The sequence below is a fragment of the Hippocampus zosterae genome, chromosome 18 (assembly GCF_025434085.1).
Source record: "Hippocampus zosterae strain Florida chromosome 18, ASM2543408v3, whole genome shotgun sequence".
Taxonomy (NCBI): Eukaryota; Metazoa; Chordata; class Actinopteri; order Syngnathiformes; family Syngnathidae; genus Hippocampus; species Hippocampus zosterae.
The window spans coordinates 16342048-16366538 of NC_067468.1; the positions used below are offsets into that span (position 1 = coordinate 16342048).

Consider the following 24491-nt stretch of genomic DNA (forward strand, 5'->3'; position numbering starts at 1 on the left):
TGAAGGCAATGACGGATGATAGTGAAGAAAGAGGTTCCTTCTGTCTGTTAACACCCATAAACTACCAATCTGTCAGCCTTACAACGTTAGTGTGTGTGTGTGTGTGTGTGTGTGTGTGCGTGTGCGTGTTTGACATATTGGCTGTCCACTGCTTGGTCTCAGGAGACGGCAGTTGGAAAGCCTGTGGCTTCTGTCTTGATTGGTCACGGATGTCAGACGCACATGCGCCTCACACACACACACACACGCACACACACACACACACATTCTGAGCCATGGCGGTATAATGCGTGTGGCGAATGTGTTGCATTGTCCTCAAAGCAACAGACGTGACCGCGCGTTGATGAGGCTCCGGCATCTGTCAGAAACGACAAAAGCGCTCATTTCGTGTCGGATGACTCGTCCACATCAGCAAATCGCAGCCAAACACTCGCGAGCTCACCTTTTTAGAGAAGCGGACGCCTGCCGCTGAGGAGACGCGAAGACGTTGACTAGAATCAACATGAAGAAATGCGGCTAGCCGTGCTAAACGGAGGTCAAAGCATCCGCATGGTTTGACAAGATGTCCTTCTGTCTCTTTCCTGGCGGTGGCTTTGCCCTTCTCTCAAAACACCGCAAGTTGCATCGCTGGTGCGGTTGAAAGGCCTCAGACATGCTGCGAATGTCCTGCCCTTGACTACTTCTGGACTCATTTCTCCCTGAAGATAAAAGCCGTGTGTACGCGCGGTACTTAATCAGGCCTTTGTGCACATTTAGGGCTATTCATGTGCCTGCTACACCATTTTTTTAAAAATTTGATTTTGTAAATCCTTTTTCGGCTTCCGGTCGACCAGGATGGACGTGTTGGCCACCTTTGACCTGAGTGTGCATTTTGTTTACTTTTTGATATTTGATTGTAGAAAGTGCCCACAAAGAGATTTTCAGGATTTTAGACAGTATCCATTGGTCGGGCAGTGTTGTTGCTGTAAAAAAGTATCTGTGTGTGTGTGTGTGTGTGTGTGTGTCTCACACACACACATACACAGCTCACTGACCATTCAATACTGTCTGGCAGCCCTTGTCAAGATGTGACAGAAACTATGATAAGGTGTCAGTCGATAAAAATGCTCATCCGTCGGCACTTGCACCCCCCATCCTGCCATTGTCACACACACACATACAAAAACTGTCTTCCCGCCTCACACTGCCGGGTCAGGTGCGACGATTCTAAAGAAACGCGGCTTCAAAGCTGGAGAAGGAACAATGAATTTGTTCCTGACGCACTGCTCACCCCAGCGGACTTTTTTTTTTTTGGGGGGGGGGGGGCAAGTATCCCAAAACACGCCCTGGGAGTTTAATGGAAAAGTAGATGTCAAACTGCGTTCCCGGAGGGCCGCCATCTTGCGTGTTTTCCATCTCTCCTTGTTGCAGCACACCTAATTCAAATGGACGGGATCGATATCGGGCTTCTGCGGAGCTTGCTGATGAGCCGATCATTTGAATCGGGTGTTTTGCAACAGTCAGAGATGGAAAAACATGCCGGAGCCCAAACGGGCCTAGGCCGGCGCTCGCGGCGACCCCTGCTGGAGAGAATGACGTTAGTAGTCATTGGCACAGCAGACCAATATTTTTATATTTAATATTTTATATATATATATATATATATATTATATTTTTATATTTGTAAATATAAAGAAATGGAATTGATTAAACGAGCGGCCGGCGCTGAGCGTGAAGTACTTTGCGAGATCTCGTCGACGTTAGCAAACGCACGGCAACGTTGGGAGCCTTCCCCCAGCTCGCGCGGCATCTGCGGTTTACATGCGCCCACCGCGCCAAGCGTTGTCCTTACAAGCTCGGAGTGACTCATTTCCATAAATGATTTATGCACGAGAGACAGACGGCGAGTCGTATTAGCATCCGGCCGCGCGCGCGTGTGTACTTGTTTGTATGCGCGTAGAAGTCGGGTCAACTCTTGCCGTTCTACATGCGCTTTATTATACGCCAAGAGGTCAACGCATGCAGAATCATAGATGAGCGGAAATCGATACGCATGCAAACACTTAAACGCATGCAAATTAAGAAACGCGCACGTTGCAAGGTTAGGAAGAAATGTCGAACCGCCGGGTTAGGATATCGAGCTCGGGTGGCCCTCACCATTCTCAGAACGTCAACGCCCGTCGTTGTTTTGACAGTTCTCACCTTGAACTTTCATATTTTAGGAGCAAGCCTCTAAAATGAAAGGCCAACGGCTGACATTTTCATCCAGGTTCTGACGTTGCATTTGTTTGCACCCGAAGGGCTTTTCAGAGTTAGTCGGAAGTGCGGACTGTGGGGGCTTTTCCTCCCTCGTCGGTTCAGATTCCGGCAATCTCCTTGTAAATCCGTCGGAGGCTGCGGCTTTAGGACTTGCCGTCGAAAGCTCTCTGCTTCTCCATGTCGATGATGTCGGTGAACAAGCCTTTTGCTTGCGCATGCCCCATCCGTGGCTTCGAACAGCTGCACATATTTTCACCTTGCACCTCTGGAAATGTTTTCCAGATCGAGTTGTTTTCAGAGCGCTGGAAGCCATTTGAGGCGTTCGCCCGGAGCGGCTCCATGCTTGCCGTATCAACTCCATGGCAACCGCCACTGAAAAGTTCTCCCCGTGCCGCTGGAGATCACGCTAAGAGGAAGAGTTCATCAGATATTTTTTTTTTAACAGAGCAGCGTTGATCTTAAAAAGATGATCCAAACAGAAATGAGAAGATGAAAGAAAAAAACGAGGCGAATTAGTGGATTAAAAAAAAAGAAAGAATCGTCTCCTCCCATCTATTTCTATTCTGTTCAACTTTCTATTTCCATCCTTGAAATACTTTTTTTTTTTTTTCTTGGACGGAGAATGAAAGAATTGCTTTATTCTGGCAACTTGACTTCTAGTTAGCTGCCGATGTCTGGAAATGTGCAAATGTCTTCACGATCGTGTCCAAATGCAAAACGGTATTCAACGGTTCAATTCATTTGATTTGCAGAGTGAACGAGAACAACAGACGTTTGGTCAAGGCACTTTAGATATGGAGTCGGCCCCGAACACCCCACCCCCAAAACAAAACAAAACAGGCCTCTTGTGCCAAGTCCGTTATTGCCGTTCACAGCTTCCCTCCAGTTTGTCGTGAATCCCTCCCGTTCGACAAGCCCACGCGGTCTCATTAAGCACCTCTAATGGGTAGACGGCGGCCTCGCGGCACCGCGGAGCAGCCGGCTCCGCGTACTTGGCGGTCGGCCACGCAAAAGCCGCCTCGGTCTGCTTCCCCGCTTGTGGCGTTACCTCGATTATATGCGCCACGTTTGCCTCGGTGGACCGCAGGATTGTCGAGAAAGCAAACTTGGCTTACTTTCCTTTTTTTTAAATCTTAATTCAAACGTGGGGCTCAAAAAACAGCAAAGCAGTACTTGCGGTGTGGCACGTCCTGCGCGAGCCTGAGACAGGAGTGCCCCCTCCCTCAAAAACTCTCTCTTGTCTTGCCACTAGTTAAAGAGGGCGGCATGTATACGATCATTTTTCTGGTCTTTTGACCAAAGGCCTGCCACAAATGTTACGCTATTAATTTAGTTAATACGTAATTAATTAGTTAATTAATTTAGTTAATTGATTTCATTTGTGGAAAAAATAAATGCATGTCTCCTGAATGCAGAGTAGTTCTGATGAGGGGGGGGGGGGGGGATCATCATGTATGAATCAAGTGTCTGCCGGTTTGTCTGTCCAAAATGAAAATCAATTAATCATCTGCACACACACACACACACTCGAAACAAACGAAAACTCGAAAAAAAATGAAGAAGAGAATTAAGACTAGTTGTGTAAATATCAAATGTGTACGTGTTTGTGTGTGCGTGGCAGGGTTCGGGAAGCTCAGATGTGAGATTACAGAAGGGATTATGGGAATTAGAGTTCAATGAGACACAGAGGGTGGCTGACAGGTGAGACTTGTTAATGAAGGCTTAATGCGAAAATGCTGAACGCACACACACACACACGCGCACACACACACACACACATCAGTGCTGTCCAGCTGGTGTGTGAGCTCAGTGCAGATGGGACCCTGGTTGGGAAACATGTCTGACGGCAGAGTCGTAATTTGGCTTTTCATGAATGAGGCCTTGCGATGGGCGACGGGATAACAGCAAGATGGCGACAGAACTCTGATTTTCTGTAGGCCTTGAAAAAAAAAAATGACGACACAGTGGAGTCGAAATCCAGTCATTTTTGTCACACGTTTGACAGGATTTTGAGACATTTCTGCCGAATGATCAACTCACAGAATTTTGACCATGATGGCAAATGTCGCAGTGGATTCTTTGCACTTGCAATATCGCTCGGCCTTGTAAAAATGCATCTTCATGTGATTCCAAAGAAAAATTGGGAGTCACAGTGGCCGGGTGCTCCAATACTGTATGTGATCTAAATGGGCTTTTTTTTTTTTTTTGGCGCTATTAAACTCGCATTTCCCGCTTCCCTACTTCCTTCAGCTCAAGTTCCCTTTCCAGTTTCCTCCTTTGATTTATTTTTTTCTCGAATCCATTTATTTCTTTATTTTTACAGTGGCTTGCATGCTTCACTTGGCACAGCGTTTAAGCACACACACACGCGCACACACGCAAATACTTGGCAGTTCCCCCCCCCCAGAGTCTTAATGCACTCTTCTTTCAGGCTCTACCCTGCCATGTCAGTCACTGGGAGAGTTGCTGTTTGTTTGGCTCTCGCCCGCATGGCTGTCCTCCACTCGCATCTCTCCGTTCAAACTCCCGGGTGGCTCCGTGTCCTTCAACCTAGCTATCACCGCCATGAAATTTCCGAGTCCCGCCTTTTTGTCGTGTCAGGACTATTAAAAAACAAACAAACCAAAAACAAAACCTATTTATTTAATTTGAGTTGTGTTTTTTCTCTTCTAATTGTGCATTTAATATTAGTCACTGGCTGTATGATTTAGTTTGCCATGTTCTACATCAGAAATCATTTTCCTTTCATTAAAAACGAATATTGAAGAAAGTGAGATACGAAAAATGGACGCCGAGAATCTCGCCGGCGAGAAAAGGATCTCATTTCGTCACCCGGCCTTCGCTCCTCACGATTTGTTGACGGAATCCGCGGCGAGAGCTAGCATGTAAATCGCTAGCATCAAGGACTCGGCAGCAAATAGGATAAATGAGATTCTTCAATCAACCAATGGCGGCCATATTAGCATGCGCGCACACTCGCATAGCAACTTCGGAAGTCAATTATGGACCAGTTAAATCTATCTATATATCTTTTTTTTTTTTTTTTTTTTTTTTAAGAAGCTGTGGCGCTGATCACTGTGTAAATGAAATATGGACACCAAAAGATTTCCAGGCAGTGAGATGAGAAGAGAGATGGCAAGCAGACGGCGAGTGATAACATCAAACTGCAGGACAACTAGGACAAGGACACACTGATGAAGTGTGTGTTAGTGTCTCCGTGTGTGTGTGTGTGTGTGTGTGTGTTTGAGAGAGAGCGATGGGAGTGAGTAGAGATAGAGCTGTCGAGATCGTGATTTACCGATTGAGCGAGAGTAGGGGGACTGCTGAAAGAGAATCAATAAGAAGGAAACCATGAAGCAAAGGATAGAGAGAGACATAAATGAGGGGCAGAAAAGAAAGTGTGGGGGGGTAGGGGGGGGCGCGGCAGACGACGGTTGAGGGACGCGCGACATGCGGCAGTCGATGAAGACGAAAAAGGATAAGACTTGAAAAATAAATCTGTTGGCTTGATTGCTTTACTATAATAGTCGGGAAATTGAAACCAAATGTTCTTTCGACTTGTTATCTCAATTTGGGAAACTTTTTTTGTGGTTGTTTTGTGCCAGTGGGGGGGGGGGGGGGGCGGGGGGTCAACCTCTTTTTCACAGACCGGTTGAGCCAACTATGTGCGTTTTTTCATTGCCTTCAAATTGCCAGTTTTTAAAGCAGCGGGTAGCGACAACAAAAGATAATTACAGGATAGAGTGATTCAACGCTTTAGTCACAGATTTCTTTTTCATTGATTTCCAACGGTGCTCTTCTGCTATATAACAAATGCAAAATAAAACGCAGCAAACTACCCCCCCCCCCCCCCCAAAAAAAGGAGCAATCCGGAATAAGGTAATAATAAGTGTCGCTCTCGAGTCGACTGCGTCTAATTGACCCCGAGAGTCACTTTACGATGACGGTGAATGAATACCACTTGATTACGATCCGATTTCAAGCTTAAACTCGGTAAGGCGAGCAACAATTTTTCAGACGTGGCTTCTATTTATTTACTCGGCATTTGTTAATTTGGTGATGTTTGAGCCTTCAACAAGTCACACATGAATATGGAATTAATAAGCAGGCACGTGATGCAGAGACGCGTTGTTCCTTTTCCACTTGTGTTGTTTGCTCCTTTTTTAAATACGAGGCCGTTCCATCGTGCGACTTCTTATACGGAACCTGCGAACGCTTCCCGGGAAGCCCCGCGGGCGCCCTTTGACCATTCAAACTGCCTCTCTGATCAGGATGAAAGGCTGTTTTTTCGTGGCGCCAACATCAAACGCAAGAAGCGGTGCAGTCGCAGCCGCTCGCTGCCATCTGAGCCTTTTTTTTTTTCAAGATGGCATTAAATATACCAACATGAAAACAAACGGGTTGATAGTGGCGGGCTGTCATCCTGCACCACATAAAGCTACGTTCACACCGCAGTTGGATTCCGATTGTTTTTTTTTTTTTGTCCATATGCCAGTCCAATTTCAATTAATAATAATAATAGTAATATTAGGGGCGGCCCGGTAGTCCAGTGGATAGCACGTCGGCTTCACAGTGCAGAGGTAGCGGGTTCGATTCCAGCTCCGGCCTTCCTGTTTGGAGTTTGCATGTTCTCCCCGGGCCTGCGTGGGTTTTCTCCGGGTGCTCCGGTTTCCTCCCACATTCCAAAAACATGCGTGGCAGGCTGATTGGACTCTCTAAATTGTCCCTCGGTGTGATTGTGAGTGCGAATGGTTGTTCGTTTCTGTGTGTGCCCTGCGATTGGCTGGCAACCGATTCAGGGTGTCCCCTGCCTACTGCCCGAAGACGGCTGGGATGGGCTCCAGCACCCCCCCCCGCGACCCTAGTGAGGATCAAGCGGTTCAGAAAATGGATGGATGGATGGATAATAATATTAGGCGGTGATATGCGAGTAGGTGAGTTTTTCAAATTGCGATACACAAATTTTTCCGAGTTTCCGAGTTAGTGATTGCAGAGACACGCCCGATTGTAACGGACTCAAAAGTGAAACGCTCCGATTTGGGCTCACGTTTGCCCTTCGAAGCAGCGTAGAAGACTCCGATTTAGAAGCAATGAAACGGCGCTTGCAATTCACCTGCAGGCTTTTATTGCAAAATCTATAAACCATCACGGCAGCCGTAGTTTTTTTCCCTTTGTCTTTTACTACCTTTGTTGTCTAACAATCTCTTTATGTTCCGCTCCCGTTCCAATGGCGGCGTGATCGAAAATAAGGCGCCCTCAGGGAGACAAATTGGCTTCCTGGCTGTAAACAACACCCTTTTTTTTCAGGGTAGTTTAGCGAAACATTAATGCGCTACGGAACGAGCGCCCGGTGTATTTTGATAAAACGCGTTGACGGGAAGGCCGTTAGGGAAGACACACGTGTCCTTTCGATAAACAACGCTTGTTTTAGCGACACGCTCCGGATTTCTGCGCGTCTCCGGCACTTTAGCGTGTTTTCCGATTGGTGACGCCTTATACGTGTCGTGCGTTCTTCTCCCTTGGCCGCAGCATCCGATGCCTCTTCTTCCTCCTCGATGAGCCCGAGAGGTTTCGCGGACTTCACGTTCACCAAGGAGCCACAAGACACGGTGACGGTGCGAGGCGGCGTGCTCCGGCTCGACTGCCAGGCCCGCTCGGACGTGGCGTCGGGAACCCCGACCGTCACGTGGAGGAAAGACGGCGTGCTGCTGGGCGCCCTGGTGGACGAACGGCGGCAGGAGCTGGCCAACGGATCCTTACTGGTTCACAATATCCTGCACTCGCGGCACCACCGCCCCGATGAGGGCGAATACCAGTGCCTGTCCACCCTCGAGGGCCTCGGAAGTATCGTCAGCCGGACCGCCAGAGTCACCGTGGCTGGTAAGACGGCGCACTTTTGGGGGGGGGGGGGATGCATGATCAGATGGACTGAAAATATTTTCAGCAAGCCAATTCCTTCTGTATCGCCGGGCAGGAAAAAAAAATATTTTGGTCAAATTGGAAGAAGACAAAAAAAAAGCTGACGGAAGCAAGAGTCGGGGCCTCGTAATACATTGCAGGGCAAAATGCTAATGAGGAGAGGAGGCTTAGAAAAATTCAATTAGCGTCTGCGCGTATGCAAACAGATACAAGCGCAACATTAATTAGCGAAGCCCAACGCTCGGCAGGTGGGTGTGAACGCTGGAGATTAAAGCAGACGCGTCCGCGTTAGGCGTTGCAGTTTACTCGTGCAAAATGGATTGAAGCTTTTTCGCGGTTACGTGCCGCGAATATCCTTTTTCCTTTTCCATGACGTCAGACTCGGAAAAGGCAAAACCTCGCCCGTTGCTTCATTTTCACAGTAGCCGGCGCGCACCACGGACGACGCGCTAACATTTGGACGCTAACGCTTTCATTTTTTGACAGTATTTATGAGCATTATTTATTATTTACATTATTATTATTATTATTATTATTATTATTATTATTATTATTATATTATTAGATTTTTATACATTATTATTATTATTATATTATTTATTATTCACTATTTATTATTTACATTATTTTTATTATTATTATATTTTTATACATTATTATTATTATAATAATATTTATATTATTTATTATTTACATTATTTATGACCGTACTGATCGAGACCGGCCTTAATTAACGGCGCTTCATATAAGCCAAGCGTTAAAATAAAAAAGTCACAAACTTGGGCTCGTTTTTATTGCGACGCTGTTTTGCTTGCCTAAGATCACATCAGTTGAAAAACCAAACTTCTGATTTGTTCATGAGTTGAGCAATGGAAACATTGAAAAATTCAACAAGCAACCATATCTTTATTTATACGGTGATGCTTTGATATGCGTATCCGCGACCGTCAAGCGCGCCGCACCCACGCGGCGCACGAGAGCGCCAAATTAGCTCGAGGAAGGAGAGAGGCGATGACGGCGCTCGACATCTCTGGCATCAGATGGCACTTGCGGAGCAAACAGCGACTTGTTGACATGTTGTTCCAAAGACGCCATGAGTCAGGAGCAAGTAAGACAAAAAAAAAAAAGATCTTGGTCTGTCTCTGTGCGGCCCAGTACTGGTCCGCGGACCGCTAGTTGGGGACCGCAGCCATAAATGAATCGATAAATATTTACGCGGAGCTAATGGCGCAGAACTACGCATGACTTCTTCATTCTTGTCTCCAGGTCCGCTAAGAGTGGCGGTCCCCACCGAGTCGGTCTCCTCGTATCTGGGCGACACCGCGCTCCTGCGTTGCGAGGTCTCGGGGGAACCGACGCCCGTCATCCGCTGGCAGAAAAACCGAGACGATCTGCCGGCGACCTTTGAGCCCTCGTCTCGCCTGGCGGTGCTGCCGTCCGGTTCGCTGCAGGTCAGCCGCGTCCAGCCGCCGGACTCGGCCACGTATCGCTGTCTGGCCGACAACCCCGGCAGCACGAGGACGGGGACGGACGCCGAGCTAAGGGTGCTCCCAGGTGACCCCCCCCCGCACCCCCTTTCCGTTGATGCGCGGCAAACGCGTTGATCGACACCTCGCCGGAATGCGCGTTCGCGGGATTAGCCGCGTGCTTTTCAAGCTGCCGATTAAAAAAGGATTAAGAAAAAAAAACTCCAAAGTCAAACATAACAACATAACACACCTCGGATGATTTTTTTTTTTTCCTCATTAAAAAAAAAAAACGACTCCAAAGTCAAACATAACACACATCGGATTATTTTTTCCTCATTAAAAAAAAAAATAAATAAATTGTATAAATCCGATCCAGGGTCAAAATGTTCAATTTTTAAACCGTTTTTTTGTTTTTTTGTGAAAGCAATGAAGCAAGGTAAACAATCACAAACGTCTCCTGCCAAAGGTTTGATGAATCCAAAGGAAAATCCGAAATGTGGACACAAATACCGTCTGTCGCGCTTGGTTCTTGCCTGGGCGTTCGTTCACCTTATTCAGCTTAAGATGTCAGCGGGCACAAGACCCAACGCGGTGAGATAATTCGGCGAGATAATAAATTGAAAGTGACAAGTAAGCCGCGTGGGAGAGAGATGCCTGGCGGCCTGCTAGAATTTGCGCTTGTGGAGAAAGACGACGAGTGCGCGTTAGGTGAGCTCTCGTTGTCAAACCAAAACAATGCAGAAAGCTGGAAACGCCCGGCGTCGATGACAATACCGGCGCGCATCTCTCAGCTGCGGGATAAGAGACGGACGGGCGGGCCGGAGTGGAGGGGGGCTGGAGAAGCTGTCGAAAATTGACACGAAAAACGACTTTGGAGACTTTGGACGCCCCCCCGATGGGGCGAGTTACACTCCATAATGAAAAACGGTTGCGAGATGGAACGTTGAATACAATGTCTTTCTTTATGTGATCTTCCGATATTTTCATTCGTCTTCCCTTCGCCAATGCACTGCAACTTGTGATGGGGGGGGTTATGTTTTTTTAAAAAAATTTAATTATTGGTGTTCTATTCCGCGGCCCGGTAGTCCAGTGGTTAGCACGTGGGCTTCACAGTGCAGAGGTACCGGGTTCGATTCCAGCTCCGGCCTCCCTGTGTGGAGTTTGCATGTTCTCCCCGAGCCTGCGTGGGTTTTCTCCGGGTGCTCCGGTTTCCTCCCACATTCCAAAAACATGCGTGGCAGGCTGATTGAACGGTTGTTCGTTTCTGTGTGCCCTGCCATTGGCTGGCAACTGATTCAGGGTGTCCCCCCGCCTACTGCCCGCAGACAGCTGGGATAGGCTCCAGCACCCCCCCCCCCCCCCCCCGCGACCCGAGTCAGGATCAAGCGGTTAGGAAGATGAATGAATGAATGAATGAATAAATGTTCTATTCCTTCATATACAGTAACTGTGTTCATTTTCATGCATTGTCTCTTGCCTTTCACACAATGACAAAGCGTGACTGATTTCAACGCCCCCCTCCACCCCCCAAAAAAAGAGTCAAATCTAATGATTACATTTTGTCCTTTGCCGAGCTTGATGGGCTTTATGGTTGTTATAAGTTGTTAAATTGGCATGAAATACTGCTGACGCATTCATTTTTAGCGACGAGGTTGTGATTTCTCGCTGTTTGGTTTTACTTGCTTCCGAGCTCCCCCGTTTGCACATTCGATGAAGCCAAGAAGCACGTTTTTTTTTGGGGGGGGGGCGAAGCTTCTGATTGAAGCTCAAGGACAACGTGCAAAAACTCCGCAGAGAGTTGAAGCCGTGTACAAGGGGCAACCTATCATCCAAGCTTGATCTTTCTCCCTCTGTTTCACGCAGAGCCCGGCGTCAACCGCAACCTGCGCTTTCTCCAGCGGCCTTTGAGAGTGACCGCGCTGCTGGGAACCGATGCCGTGCTGGAATGTTCCGCCTCCGGATACCCGACTCCCAGCATTCAGTGGCGGAGAGGCGAAGAAGTCATCCAGACCTGGTACGTCTTGCGTTCGAACCCCACTCGAGCCCGACCGATATGTGGCAGAGGTTTCCAATCCGCATCTGGAAAGTCAAAACTCTGCCCACGGTTTTAGTCCCGGGGGGAGCAGGTATCCCGTGATTCAAAATGATAGAAAACCTCTGGTCCCCCCCCCCCCCGTAGGAATAAGAAGTATTCTCTGTTGGCTGGCAGCAATCTGATCATCCGGAGCGTCACCGATGACGACTCTGGCAGTTTTTCCTGCACTGCTGCCAACAAGAACCACAACATCACTGCCAGCGCAGAACTCAGCGTGCTGGGTGAGAAACCAACTTCTTCTTCTTCTTCTTCTTCTTCTTCTTCTTTCAAGAGCGACGGTGAGCCGTAGCTCGCTGACGCTATTTGATGCTCACTCCGCGAGGCGGCGAGCACCATAAGACCAGAAGGGATATAACGGATGGCACGTTACGTCCTCGAATAACCGGAGCCACCCGGCTCATTAGCTACTTCCTTTTAGAAAGCTAATGAACCCAGAAAAAAGGGCAAACGGAACAACGGCGGGGTGCTATTACTCATGCCGCCGCCCCCGTTTCTCGCCGTCCTAAAATCCGACACGTCGCGTATGTTGCGTCGATATCTCCTCCCTCACCTTCTAGGCGGTCTTTTGACAAGGATGAGCCACTCGCTCCGCAGATTGTTTACGAATCTGCCCTCGGAAATTTCAATGTGGAACGGTTTTCCTTGTGAATTGAATCACGTTGTGGTCATATTTATACATAAAAATATAAAAAGTTGCCAAGGTCTCCTGCTGCGCTGCTTGGCGGCCCGCCACCCCTACCCAGAAACTGTGGCACAGATGAGAAGACATGAAAGCAAAAAGGGGGCGTGGTTGGGCAGCTTCACAGAGCTCCTGCAGGGAAGGAGGAGGGGTGGGGGTGGGGGGGGGGGGTGCATTTCCCTCGTTGGTAAATCAGAAGGGAGGATTTTTTTTGCCTGCCCAAAAAAAAAAAAAATGTGCCAGGCCAACCAGCAGGTGGACAAAACCACTTCTGCCTTATATTTGCGTTTCTCATCCGTTCTACCGTTGGTGAGAATCAGCCGTATTTGGCACAATTTGACACTTTTTTGTTTTTTTTGATTTGTTTTTTTTTTGTTCCTGGTTTCTTCCACGCCGTCTGGGCAGACCGTAGCAATTTCTTTGGCTGCGTCTCACAGATGTTGCATTGAGAATAACGTTTGGCGCAAACAAGGATCGCCCTGTTTTCTTTTCTCCTTTGGTACCTTAAAATCGCCGCCTCGTTTCAGCCTCGGCGGCCTTTCACAACACAGCAGCCTGATTTTTTTTTTTTTTTTTTTTTTTTCATTAAATCAACCTGACGCAATCACCTTCCAGAGGAAGAACAGAACTCGATTGGACTTTTCAGTACGGCTCGGCCTGATTTACAAATCACTTTGGTTAGCGCTAGCATCCCAAAGAGCCCAAAAAGTGCTCCGAATGGACTCGGCAGACTGAACGTGAAATGGCGGAGAAAATATCTTGCCCAGCTTGTCCGAAAGCGAGCAAACGCGTGCTCATCTACTTCCAGACATCTGTTCACATTTACCATCTGTTGGAGTGGCAGACTTTCCGGATGTTTGGAAGAATGAATGCTTGGATTGTCGTTCCTTTTGCTGCCTTCTGTCTTCTTGGCCTCCCATATTTGGTCGAGATATCGTTTTTTTTTTCTGCGCGTAGATGTCGGACAGATTTGAACGGTGCCTTTAGATTTGAGATTGTTGTGGCGTTGTAGTTTCCGCAATTGGAGTGGAAAAACATTGTTGCACCTTCAAAGTGGTCCCGTATGTCTCACTCTACTGCAAGGGGGGGGTTGGTGTTGAGGGCCACATCGTCGTTTTGGTTTATCTTCAGAGGGCCGTTGCGATTCTGAAACCAAATAAAATGTGACGGCTTCATATTACATGATTTTTTTTTTTCAGTCCAGTGCAAAGTCGCCCTTTTGCTGATAGACAGGCGGGGGGGGGCTCAGGTTCCTTTATCTTTCGTTCGCTCTCGCCGACTACTTGTTGAACTCCCCCAGCCCAGTTTGGCTCCGTGTCTCTTACCGGCGTCCCATCTGTCAGCTCCCTTCCAGTCATTTGTCTGCGGCGACTTTTGCCGAAGCCGTCGCTCCCGCCAGACGGCTCCGACTGAGACCGACGGTTAAGAGCGGCCTCGGGTGTCCCATCCCAGTCGCGTGTCTCTCAGCGGGAACGAAATTAAACCGGGCCGTCAGACGCCACGGGCCTCGGAGCTTATATCACCGACGCTGCGAAAGGGCCGGCAATTGATGGCTAAGGTGCGGGTTAGCGCGGCATTTAAAGAGGCTGCTAACGAGTTGACGTTCACGGGGAGAGAAGGAAGAGTTCCGCCGAATAGCGCCCTGAGTGTCCTCTGCTCGATTCTCGGTGGGATTTTATCATTCCGCGTAAAGATAGACGCACACGTGCGGATGCTCGTTGAAATAAATGACGGCGCTGATTTCCATTTGAATGCCGAGTGGAAGTTGGCGCACAAAGAGGCGGCGTCATTGATGCTCAGATGTCATGCGTGCGCGCAAATCACAAGCGCTCCTTTTTGTTCACCCGGAGCAGAAGGTATCCAGGTGACGGCACATGTCGCCATTGTCCGGACGAGCCGGACTGGATTGTGTGTTCGTGTGTGTGTGTGTGTGTGTTGGAGGTCAGCTGGTTGCTGCTGCGTCTCATTAGCATGTGAATGGCTCCCCTCTCAGCTGTTTCCCTCAGGATGCACAAACATACAGTATTCATGTCTTGCACGTTGTCGCTAAGAAAGCCGACACGGCTTCTCCGGTGACCAGCTGATCAATGTTCAACCTGTGGTACGCCGCTTGTTAAAGTTCCAAATTGAAAGCAAAGTCTTCACTTCAAGTTTCCTTTGAAACTTGTAAAGTCATTTATTGATATGGCAGGAAATCACAAAAGAATCGCAAGCGTCCAAATGTCACTGCCGACCTCTGCGCTATTAATAATAATAATAATAATAATCTTAATAGGCGGCCCGGTAGTCCAGTGGTTAGCACGTCGGCTTCACAGTGCAGAGGTAGCGGGTTCGATTCCAGCTCCGGCCTCCCTGTGTGGAGTTTGCATGTTCTCCCCGGGCCTGCGTGGGTTTTCTCCGGGTGCTCCGGTTTCCTCCCACATTCCAAAATATGCATGGCAGACTGATTGAACACTCTAAATTGTCCCTAGGTGTGAGTGTGAGTGCGAATGGTTGTTCGTCTCTGTGTGCCTTGCGATTGGCTGGCAACCGGTGTGCCCCGCCTACTGCCCGGAGACAGCTGGGATAGGCTCCGGCACCCCCCGCGACCCTAGTGAGGATCAAGCGGTTCGGAAGATGAATGAATGAATAATCTTAATAATGCGCTGTAAGCCTCTGCTAGCAAACTTAGCATAGCATCGATAGCACTTGTACGTCGCATCTGAGAGTCGGCGACACGCAATCAGCAAAGGCCGTCTCTTCTTTCCTCATCATTGTAGATGATCAAAAGGCCGGCTGCGAATTTCACATCGCATGCTAGCTGGGCGCATCCGCCAATCGCTCTTCTGGCCTAAGCAATAATTGGGGCCAGCTTTAAGCGCCGCTCTCAAGCACCAGAGCGAGAGCCAGAGCTAATTTCGGTGGTGGGAAAAAAAGGAAGAACCGCCGCTCATCTGGGCACTGGCACGGAACTAGCGACGGCGCGAGCTAAAACGACGCTAGCTAAAACGAAATTCAATGTGCTGTCAAAATGAACACTGGTTGAGTGAATGTTTTTGTGAAATGTACAATTACTGTACACCCCCGCGTCTTTTCTGAAGGGACACTTGTCCTTTGATCTGTGGTTGCTGCGTCCGGGTGTGTCGTCGGCGGTGTCGCCGCGACAGCTCTGTGGTGAAAGGAAATCGTTCTCCCTTAATTAGAGCATCGCGACACTTCTAAAGTGACGCCCCCTAGATAATGACGAATTGATGGCAAACGCACACGTTTCGTCTTATTTCTAACTCGAGTTCCACTTGACATTTCTTGATAGTTTTGGAAAATTCAACAGGGCGCTGGAGCATAAAGGCTCTTTTTAAGGTCACGACGCGACAGTACAACGGGGGTTTAACGTGCGAGGCCGCTGCCCAAACGTTCATTTTTATTTTCAAGCTGTTCAGAAAAGGAATTGCTGGTGTGTTTTGGATCGCCGCCCTCCTGCAGAAGCGGGGGTGCACTTTGGCGCAAGGTCGCAAACGCAGGACAGACGATTTTCCTTTCGGGATTTTCTGCGAAAGAGCAAAAGTCACCGTGGGTGGAATATTTGGACAAGAAGTCTTGGGAATCTGCGATTTTTTTTTTTAATTTTTGCAAAAGTAAGCCAAACCTTTTGATTATTTTTGTCATTGGCCTCGGAACGCCGCCACGATTGTCATTCCCGCCCAATCTCTTCTTCACTGTTGAGTCGTGAACGCCGACCTTCGACGGGAGAGCCGTGCGGTCGTTGAGCTGTCGGCTCGAGTTCTTTTGTGACAACTTGTACAAATGCTCGCTGTGCCCTTGGGGGGGGGGGGGGGGGTAATCATTCTCGGCCGGCCGCTCCTGGGAAGGTTGACGCATTATTTCATGTTCTCTCTTCCATCATAAAAACGCCCAATCCAGCCCCAACTCGTTTTCTAGGTGATTTTTATTTGATTTTTGTTTTTTTCTTCAGATTAGCTCATGCGTAATCCTGAGGTGAATTAAAAAAAAAAAAAAAGGTGGTCACATGAGACACAGACTGACATGCATAGTGGTGATGACGTGCTACAAAAGTAAGCAGAAGGCTATTCGGGGGTTTGGCTATTCTCCCGTTACTTATTTGTTTGTTTCCTTCGGCAGTTCCGCCCCAATTCCTCAACTATCCGACCAACACGTACGCCTCGGAATCCACTGACATCGAGTTGGAGTGCGCCGTGACGGGAAACCCGCCGCCGACCATACGCTGGATGAAGAACGGGGAGGAGGTTATCCCCAGTGACTATTTCCAAATCGTGGTGAGCCCAAAGTAGCGCAGAGAAAAAAGCAAAACAAAAACAAAAACAAAAGCAAAAACACATATACTGCAGAATTTTTCTATTTTTTTACGATTAAAAGAGTAACAGCATTTCTCTTCAAAACACTGAAGCGAATAAAGATTTTGAGGCCAAAATAGTTTGTTCCACTTTGTGCTCCAGAGCTGATTTATGAAGACATCACCTTAATGATCCTGAAAAATGGCCACGTACTCCGGTTTGTTTTTTTCTTTTTTGGTAGCGTTGTAGGAGCACTTGAAGGCAGCAGCAGCTACCTCAAGAAGGAAGGATGCAAGGAAGTAGTCACCTATCATTTAAATCTGGAAAAAAAGATATTTACAGTATATATATATATATATTTACTCATACTTGGTAATTCCACATCACACACATTGACGCCATCATCGCCCGCTAATTGTTCACAAGCTCCCTGGGCTCATGACATTGTTGTCTGTTTTTTTTTTTTTTTTTTTTTTTGCGATTTAGGATGGCAGCAACCTGCAGATTCTCGGTTTGGTCAAGTCGGATGAAGGATTTTATCAGTGCGTGGCAGAGAACATTGCCGGCAGCTCGCAGGCCATGGCTCAACTGCTGCTCCGAGAGCCAGGTAGGAAGTGTGTGTGTGTGTGTGTGTGTACGTGTTACCCGGACCCCACAAATACAGTCTTACAGGAATGTGTGTGTGTGTGTGTGTGTGCGCGTGCGCATCCCACGACCAGAGCTGCGTTTTGACACGCCTCAACCATGAGTCACCTCCCATTGCCGGCTCCAAACCGTTTCTTCATCAATGTGTCCAAATCCATTTGGATTGCGGCTTTCTTCGCTAGCGTGCGTCGGCCTGCTTGCGCCTTTTATGTTTGATGATTTATTTAGTCCGTTATTTTATCACCTATTTACGAAAAAGACGAACGCCTCGTGGGGCTAAACATGTTTTCTTTTGTATTCATAAATCAACTCATATCAGCCTCATTTTCAATCGTCCCATCGGATGGAGCTGTCAAATCCAGCTGCCGAAAGTCTCTTAAAATGAACTTTTACGAATCTGCGACCAAAGTAATATTTCACCTTAAATAGTCATCTATTTGTATATTTCTATCCCGTGTATTCTTTCATTCTTTCTTCCTTTCTTCATCTCATAACTCTCCAGTGTTTTGCTGTCCCCCCCCCTCTACCCCCTGAGCCAGTGACACAGATGGCAATATATAAGCGTACACACACACACACACACACACGCAGGGAAACACGAGGAGGGTCAGATGGATGTCGTTGTGGCTTGGTTCTTATCGCCACGGGAACGGCACCTCCCAGCAGTCCGCCCAGCGCCCCCAATCAAGGTTCCCGTGAGAAATCAGCGTGTTTCTGTGTCTTTGTGTGAATGTCGGCATTGCACCTTGTTACCCTTGACAACCGCAGGTCACTTGATCCTTTGAGTGGCTCTCGAGACCGACCGACAGACCGACCGACAGACCGACAGGTGCATGCATGCAAACGGCCGCAGTTTATTGACTTCGCATCCTCCGACGTGCCACCGCTGGCATATTCTTTCTTCGGCCGTTATGCCGTGACTACAAACATCAATGAAATGATTTCAAACGCGGCGTCGGGCTAGCTACGCTAACTTTGTAACAGTAGCCAGCCGGGGCATTCATCCTTTTTTTCATTCATCCTCCGAACCACTTGATCCTCACTCGGGGTGCTGGAGCCTATCCCAGCTGTCTCCGGGCAGTAGGCGGGGGACACCCTGAATCGGTTGCCAGCCAATCGCAGGGCACACAGAGACAAACAACCAACCGCGCTCACACTCACACCTAGGGACAATTTAGAGTGTTCAATCAGCCTGCCACGCATATTTTTGGAATGTGGGGGGGAAACCGGAGCACCCGGAGAAAACCCACGCAGGCCCGGGGAGAACATGCAAACTCCACACAGGGAGGCCGGAGCTGGAATCGAACCCGGTACCTCTGCACTGTGAAGCCCACGTGCTAACCACTGGACTACCGGGCCGCCCAGCCGGGGCAGCGCATAGAAAATGAAAACCCCGATGGCTGGACTCAAACGCGTGGCTTTTGGAAAACGACGAGAGGCGAGGGGATGGATGCAAAGAGCGAGAAAGGGAGGGAAGAGTGAAAAGGAGAAATGAATGAGAGACAGAAACAGGGGGGGACAGGGGGGGGGGGGGTCAAGCGAAGGGCAGCCCGAGTTGGAGAGCAAGATGAGAAAGTGTGTCAGCCATGACAGATTTGTATTCCACTGTTAGTAGCTGACCTGAGTAAACCCGCCGCGCGCACGCACACACACACACACACACACACACACACACTTTATCTCTCACACACAGAGAAATGCTTTTACTCTGTCACCCTAAATGCACGGACACGCAGTCCATGCACGTACACATTCCAATCTGCAACAGGAGTGTGTGTGTGTGTGTTTGTGTGTGTACTCTGCAAGGGGATGGCATATATGGGGGGGGGGCGTGGGCCCTCTGTCTGTTACCATGGTGACAATAGACCCTCTGGTCTTCATTTTAGTGCGTGTAAGTAGTGATACATATGAAGTGTTTGCCTGACATTGCCAGAATGAAGACTTCTTGATTCCCTGACTTGGTGTGTGTGCGTGTGTGTGTGTGTGTGTGTGTGTGCGTGTGTGCATGTGTGTGTGTGTGCGTGCGCTGTCCAAATAGGACTGCAGTGAAAGTCCAACTATTTGCAAAGACTACAAGAAGCCCGCCTTAAAATGTGGCGCCGCCCGCATGGCCCGCCCAGTGTCTTTTCGATCCGCCCGAAGCGGCGGTCACTCGGCGACACCCGCAAAAGGGCTTCAAAGCACCCGCATACGACAAACGTCATGAAATTCCAAAATTCTGCTGAACAATTGATGACCAAAGATTGTTTGTGTTGTCGTTTGGACACCCGAGTTTTTCAATCCCGCGGTGACTCATCCTTCCCTCATCAACCGACCTCTCCTTCTATCAACGGAATCGCCATTTTTTGTTTCTTATCGGACCAGGCCGCTTCGCTGGAGCGTTACGTTCCGATCGTTGGTGTACTGCAGGGGGGGGGGACCCCAAAATGGGAGTGTGTGGACGAAGGGAAATATTCACCTTTGCTTTTATCGATTGTCGAAAATAGAAGGTCATTTGTATGGTGTGTGTGTGTGTGCGTACTTGAAAATCAATCAGGTAGAGGTTGGGGGGGGGGGAGTTTGTACCTTACTGCCTCCACCAGCGTGTTGTCACCGTGCTGTGTGTGTGTGTGTGTCACTTGCAACATTGATCTCCTTTGTGATGAAACACCTGCCCGTTCATTCCCTTCCATCACTCATCACGGGAAGGAAGACCGCATGTTGAGTGTTTGTGTATGCATGACAAAGTTATTGACTGACTCGCGTCCTTCACGCTGAGCCCCCCACTCTTAGAAATGTGCTGAAAAAAAAAAAAAAAAAAAACGACAATGGTGTCCTCAACTATTTGCCTCCGCACCTTTCACAGCCGATGAAATGAACTCGGCAGTACAAATAATACATAATTGCTTTCTTGACTTTAGCGTGCGCCAAAAAGTAGACGGATTTCAACGCGGCCTCTTCCGTTTTTTCTTCGCCCCCCCCCCCCCACCCCAAACAAAAACGTTTAGACACCCCTGCTGCAGTCAATGGCACGGTTCCACCTCCATGAATCGCGACGTAGCTTGCCGACAGCCAAACAAATAAACATATCGGTTAGCGTCCGGCAACATTTCACGCGGTTCCTTCCGGAATTTCTTCCCCCCCTACACACGTTGACCGGCGCACGGCATTTAAGAGGGTGTCACGGCTACTTGACTCGGGCAGCCGGCTCCTAATTGTTCATGATGAGCTAACGCCAGCCGTGTGCGAATATGGAGTCAACGCGGGCGAACGAGCGGCGAGGAGATATTGGCAATCACTTTTTGATTCGTGTGAACGTTAAGGGAGCAACTCTGCCAGGATTCCACAGCCCATAATAAGCTCACATTGTGTTCTCGGTTGTCATAGCGACATCACGGAAACCTGGGACATCATCTTTAATGTAGTGCAGATGGAGGACATTTCAACGATTGGCGTTTTTTTTTAGATGAGGAAAGAGTATTTTGCTGGATTGGCACTCAGGGGGGTGGGGGGGGGCAGCGCAAACCTTTGCCAAAACGAAACGCTCCTAATTTGGATTGGCACCAAATAGTCTTGCCTTCATAAAGAACGACATCATCCTGCACAAAGACCAACATTTTGTCGATATGATTCATATTGTTGCAATGTTACAGGGAAATGCTGTGCAATTCTAGCGAAATTAGAAAGGGGGGGGGGGCATGCTGGATACATGGCCTCCTCCAGACAAGCACAAACTGCATTTTTTTTCTTTAGTGGGGGTGACATAAGGTGTATTTTTTTTTTAAAAAACAATGACGGCTGCATTTCTTTGGTTTGTTTTTCTTCATTATTTGGATGGTTGGGGGCGGGGCTTGAAAAAAAAAATCATTCCAATTGAAAAAATGAAAAATGTTTTAAATGACTAGAGTTACTAAAATCACTCATTCCAAATTAAAAAAGAAGAACGTAAACTAGAAAAAAGAAAAACCAGCAGACAGACCAACGACCACCCGGCAAAAAAAAAAAAAAACGCTTGCGGAATTTAACCAGAATGTCGGTTTGCGCGTTTGTGTGTCAGAGTGTGTAGTGAGCGCGCTTTTAACGGCAGCTGGCTGAAATGAGCCCTGAAATTGAGTGCGGGAGGAGAAAAAGAGAAGTATGAATTTGGAAGCAGGGTGAAGTTGGAGAGCCGACGAGCACGGCGGCCGCTTCTGCATAAACAGACGACAGCTGCGCAGCCGGATGAGGAAGCCATCTTGGATAATATTCAGTGACTAGCGTCCTACGCCAGATTTTGCTCGTTTGCAGACCATTTTCAAAATGAGATCAATTGTTTGCCGGCTGAGGAATACAATTTTCATTGTCGCATTTCGTTCTTTATGTATATATATTTTTCCGTTCTTTTTAAAGTTGCATCAGTCCGTTGCGTTGATTCTGTTTTTTTTTTCTTAAATGACAAATAAATGGAAACAAAGTCTCACTTTTTGGCAGTGGAAACAAGAGTTCCCAAAAGAACGCGGGGGCAGCCGAAACAATATAAATGCAGAGTAGCTTTTGTAGCAAAGCAACATATTGATGGCAAAACACACGTTTATTTTTTGCGCGTGCACGTTGAGTGCATCTGATTTGGATTCAGACAGACAGACGGCGGTGTTGCCTTAACCTTCATTGAGACTTTTCTCCCGCTCTTCTTCTGTTGACTGTTATTTGGCTGACTCATCCATTCCTGGCCGAGACGCTACTCAGAGCCCCCTTTTGCTTTCTGGCGAGCAGGAAAAAAAAATCCCCCCCCCTCCTCCCCTGGCCCTCACACACACCGCCATCTCTTCTCATGGAGCTTTCATGTCCCTTTTTTGTTGTTGTTGTGTTATGGAAACGAAATTGTTCTTTTTTGACCGACGCCCAATCACCTTCACCACCTTCATCGACTTTCATGACATTTTCTTACATTTGCTTTTTTTTTTTTTTTACCGTGTGGGTCGCCTCATCCTCGCGCGTGCGCTTCGAGGTGTCACGGCACCGATGCAATTAAGCAACACGTACTTTGATCCCGGGGAGCCAATTGGATTTCAATCAGTTAATGAAAGAGAAATTCCAAAGAGATTCGCAGTCCCTGGGATGTTTCATGTCAGGTTTATCTTGAAATGCTTCATTTGGTTTGCGCCCCCCCTCCCCCCACCCCCAAATAATTACCCATCTATTTTTTTTATACCGCTTATTCTCATTGGGGGTCACAGGAAAGTTGGAGACTATCCCACTTGGCTTTGAATATGAAACGGCGTATCAAAGGGCACATGTGGGGGAAAAAAAACAACATCACCATTTTAAAAGAGAGAGAGAGAGAGAGATGTCTATAATTAAAAATGAGTACAAATGTCATTTCGCAGTCATATTGATATCGCTACATTCAACAAGCATATCACGTTGTTTTAATGTTGTCTAATATCTTGCGGCCGTAATGTAGAACCGAAGGGAATTGCAAGCCACGCATCAAAAGATGCTGCTCATTGTTGTCACTTGTGCGTGTGTGTGCGTGTGTGTGTGTGTGTGCACTTTGTTGCATTCATTTCGCAGCATGCGCGCATGCTAAATGCGAGCGCCTCATCGTCAGACGTGGGTGATATCGAATGCATTGAAAAGGATTTTGGATGTTTAAGACAGCCAATGAAAACCCCCAGCCCCTTGATTTTTGTCGCGCCATTTTTTGCCTATTTGAGTTTATTTTTTTTGAGGCATTGATAGGAAATGAGCTGCCCCCCCCCCCCCCATTAAGTGACAAATCTTCTCGGATGAATTTGTTTTCTGTGTATTTTGACTTGAAAATGTTGAATATCTTTGAATTAGCTCCTGTGTGTGTGTGTGTTTGTGTGTGTATATGCAAGAATCAATTTTTTCTTGTCTGGGATCTTCTTTACCATTCTTCTTCTTCCTCCTTTTTCTTCCTTCTTGTCTTTTATGTTCCTGATTTGTTCCTCTCATCCATTTTTTTGTCCTTTTGCTTTTTGCCTCGCCACCTCCTCTCCTCCATTTCCCTCTGTGGTCCTCTCCCTCCCTCCGCATCTCGTCCCCCCCCCCCCCCCCCACACTCAACCCTGGACCAACCGTTGACAGAAGCCACCCCCGCTCAGTCTCGACCCGTCCACACACCTCCTCCTCCTCCTCCCCGCCCGCCTCCTGCTCCGCCCGCTCCTTCCGGCACCCCTTTGACTTACTCCTCCTCCTCTGATCCCCCACCAGTGTCCCCCAGCCCAGGCGTCGCCCTCCCCTCCGCCCCCCGCGACCTGGTCCCTGTCCTAGTGTCCAGCCGATTTGTCCGACTCAGCTGGCGGCCCCCGCAGGACACGGGAGGATCTATACAGACTTACGGTGTTTATTACTCCCAAGATGGCATTGAAAGGTAAACCCAACTTGAGTTGATTCCGTTTTTCGGCGCTTCTCCCAAAAGGCCCATTTCTCGAAAATATTCACAAATCTGTGTTAGGAGAGCTGGCGGATGATGCGGATTGTCCGTATTACGCGTTACGGAAACCGCTGACTGCCAATTTGGTACCGCTTGAATGCTGCCCGGTAGTCCAGTGGTTAGCACGTCGGCTTCACAGTGCAGAGGTACCGGGTTCGATTCCAGCTCCGGCCTCCCTGTGTGGAGTTTGCATGTTCTCCCCCAGGCCTGCGTGGGTTTTCTCCGGGTGCTCCGGTTTCCTCCCACATTCCAAAAACATGCGTGGCAGGCTGATTGGACGCTCTAAATTGTCCCTAGGTGTGATTGTGAGCGTGGATGGTTGTTCGTCTCTGTGTGCCCTGCGATTGGCTGGCAACCGATTCAGGGTGTCCCCCGCCTACTGCCCGGAAACGGCTGGGATGGGCTCCAGCACCCCCCGCGACCCTAGTGAGGATCAAGCGGCTCGGAAGATGAATGAATGAATGAATGAATGAATGAATGAATGCTGATTGTTCCCAATATTTAAAAATACAAATAAAAATTCCGGGGCTAATATTAGCGCTGGCGCTATCTCGGGTCACGAAGAGGCTGGCCAATATGTATTTCATCATTCAATGTGATGAAATGAACACTCGTTTGATTGTTTACATATGAATTTAAAAAAAAACACGCATTTAATTGAACATTTGGCCAACTTCCCACAGTTTTGATTTGATTTGGCTTTTGCTAGCATGCCTGCGACTCCATTAAGGCACGA

At 48.2% G+C, this 24491-nt stretch overlaps 1 protein-coding gene across 9 annotated transcripts in view; it reads left to right on the top strand.

The window, feature by feature from the left end:
- The window catches only part of dcc (DCC netrin 1 receptor), an 88166-nt gene that overhangs the window by 26734 nt on the left and 36941 nt on the right, over positions 1-24491 (top strand). For 5 of the 9 annotated variants that reach the window (XM_052051309.1, XM_052051305.1, XM_052051306.1 and 2 more), the window contains exons 2-8: positions 7768-8118; positions 9424-9711; positions 11490-11640; positions 11806-11942; positions 16520-16674; positions 17179-17299; positions 23407-23692. In XM_052051309.1, coding sequence (XP_051907269.1) covers positions 7768-8118; positions 9424-9711; positions 11490-11640; positions 11806-11942; positions 16520-16674; positions 17179-17299; positions 23407-23692 — 1489 coding nt within the window. The remainder of the gene's footprint in view (positions 1-7767; positions 8119-9423; positions 9712-11489; positions 11641-11805; positions 11943-16519; positions 16675-17178; positions 17300-23406; positions 23693-24491) is intronic. The other 4 variants (XM_052051312.1, XM_052051310.1, XM_052051311.1 and 1 more) reach the window with 1 other exon arrangement.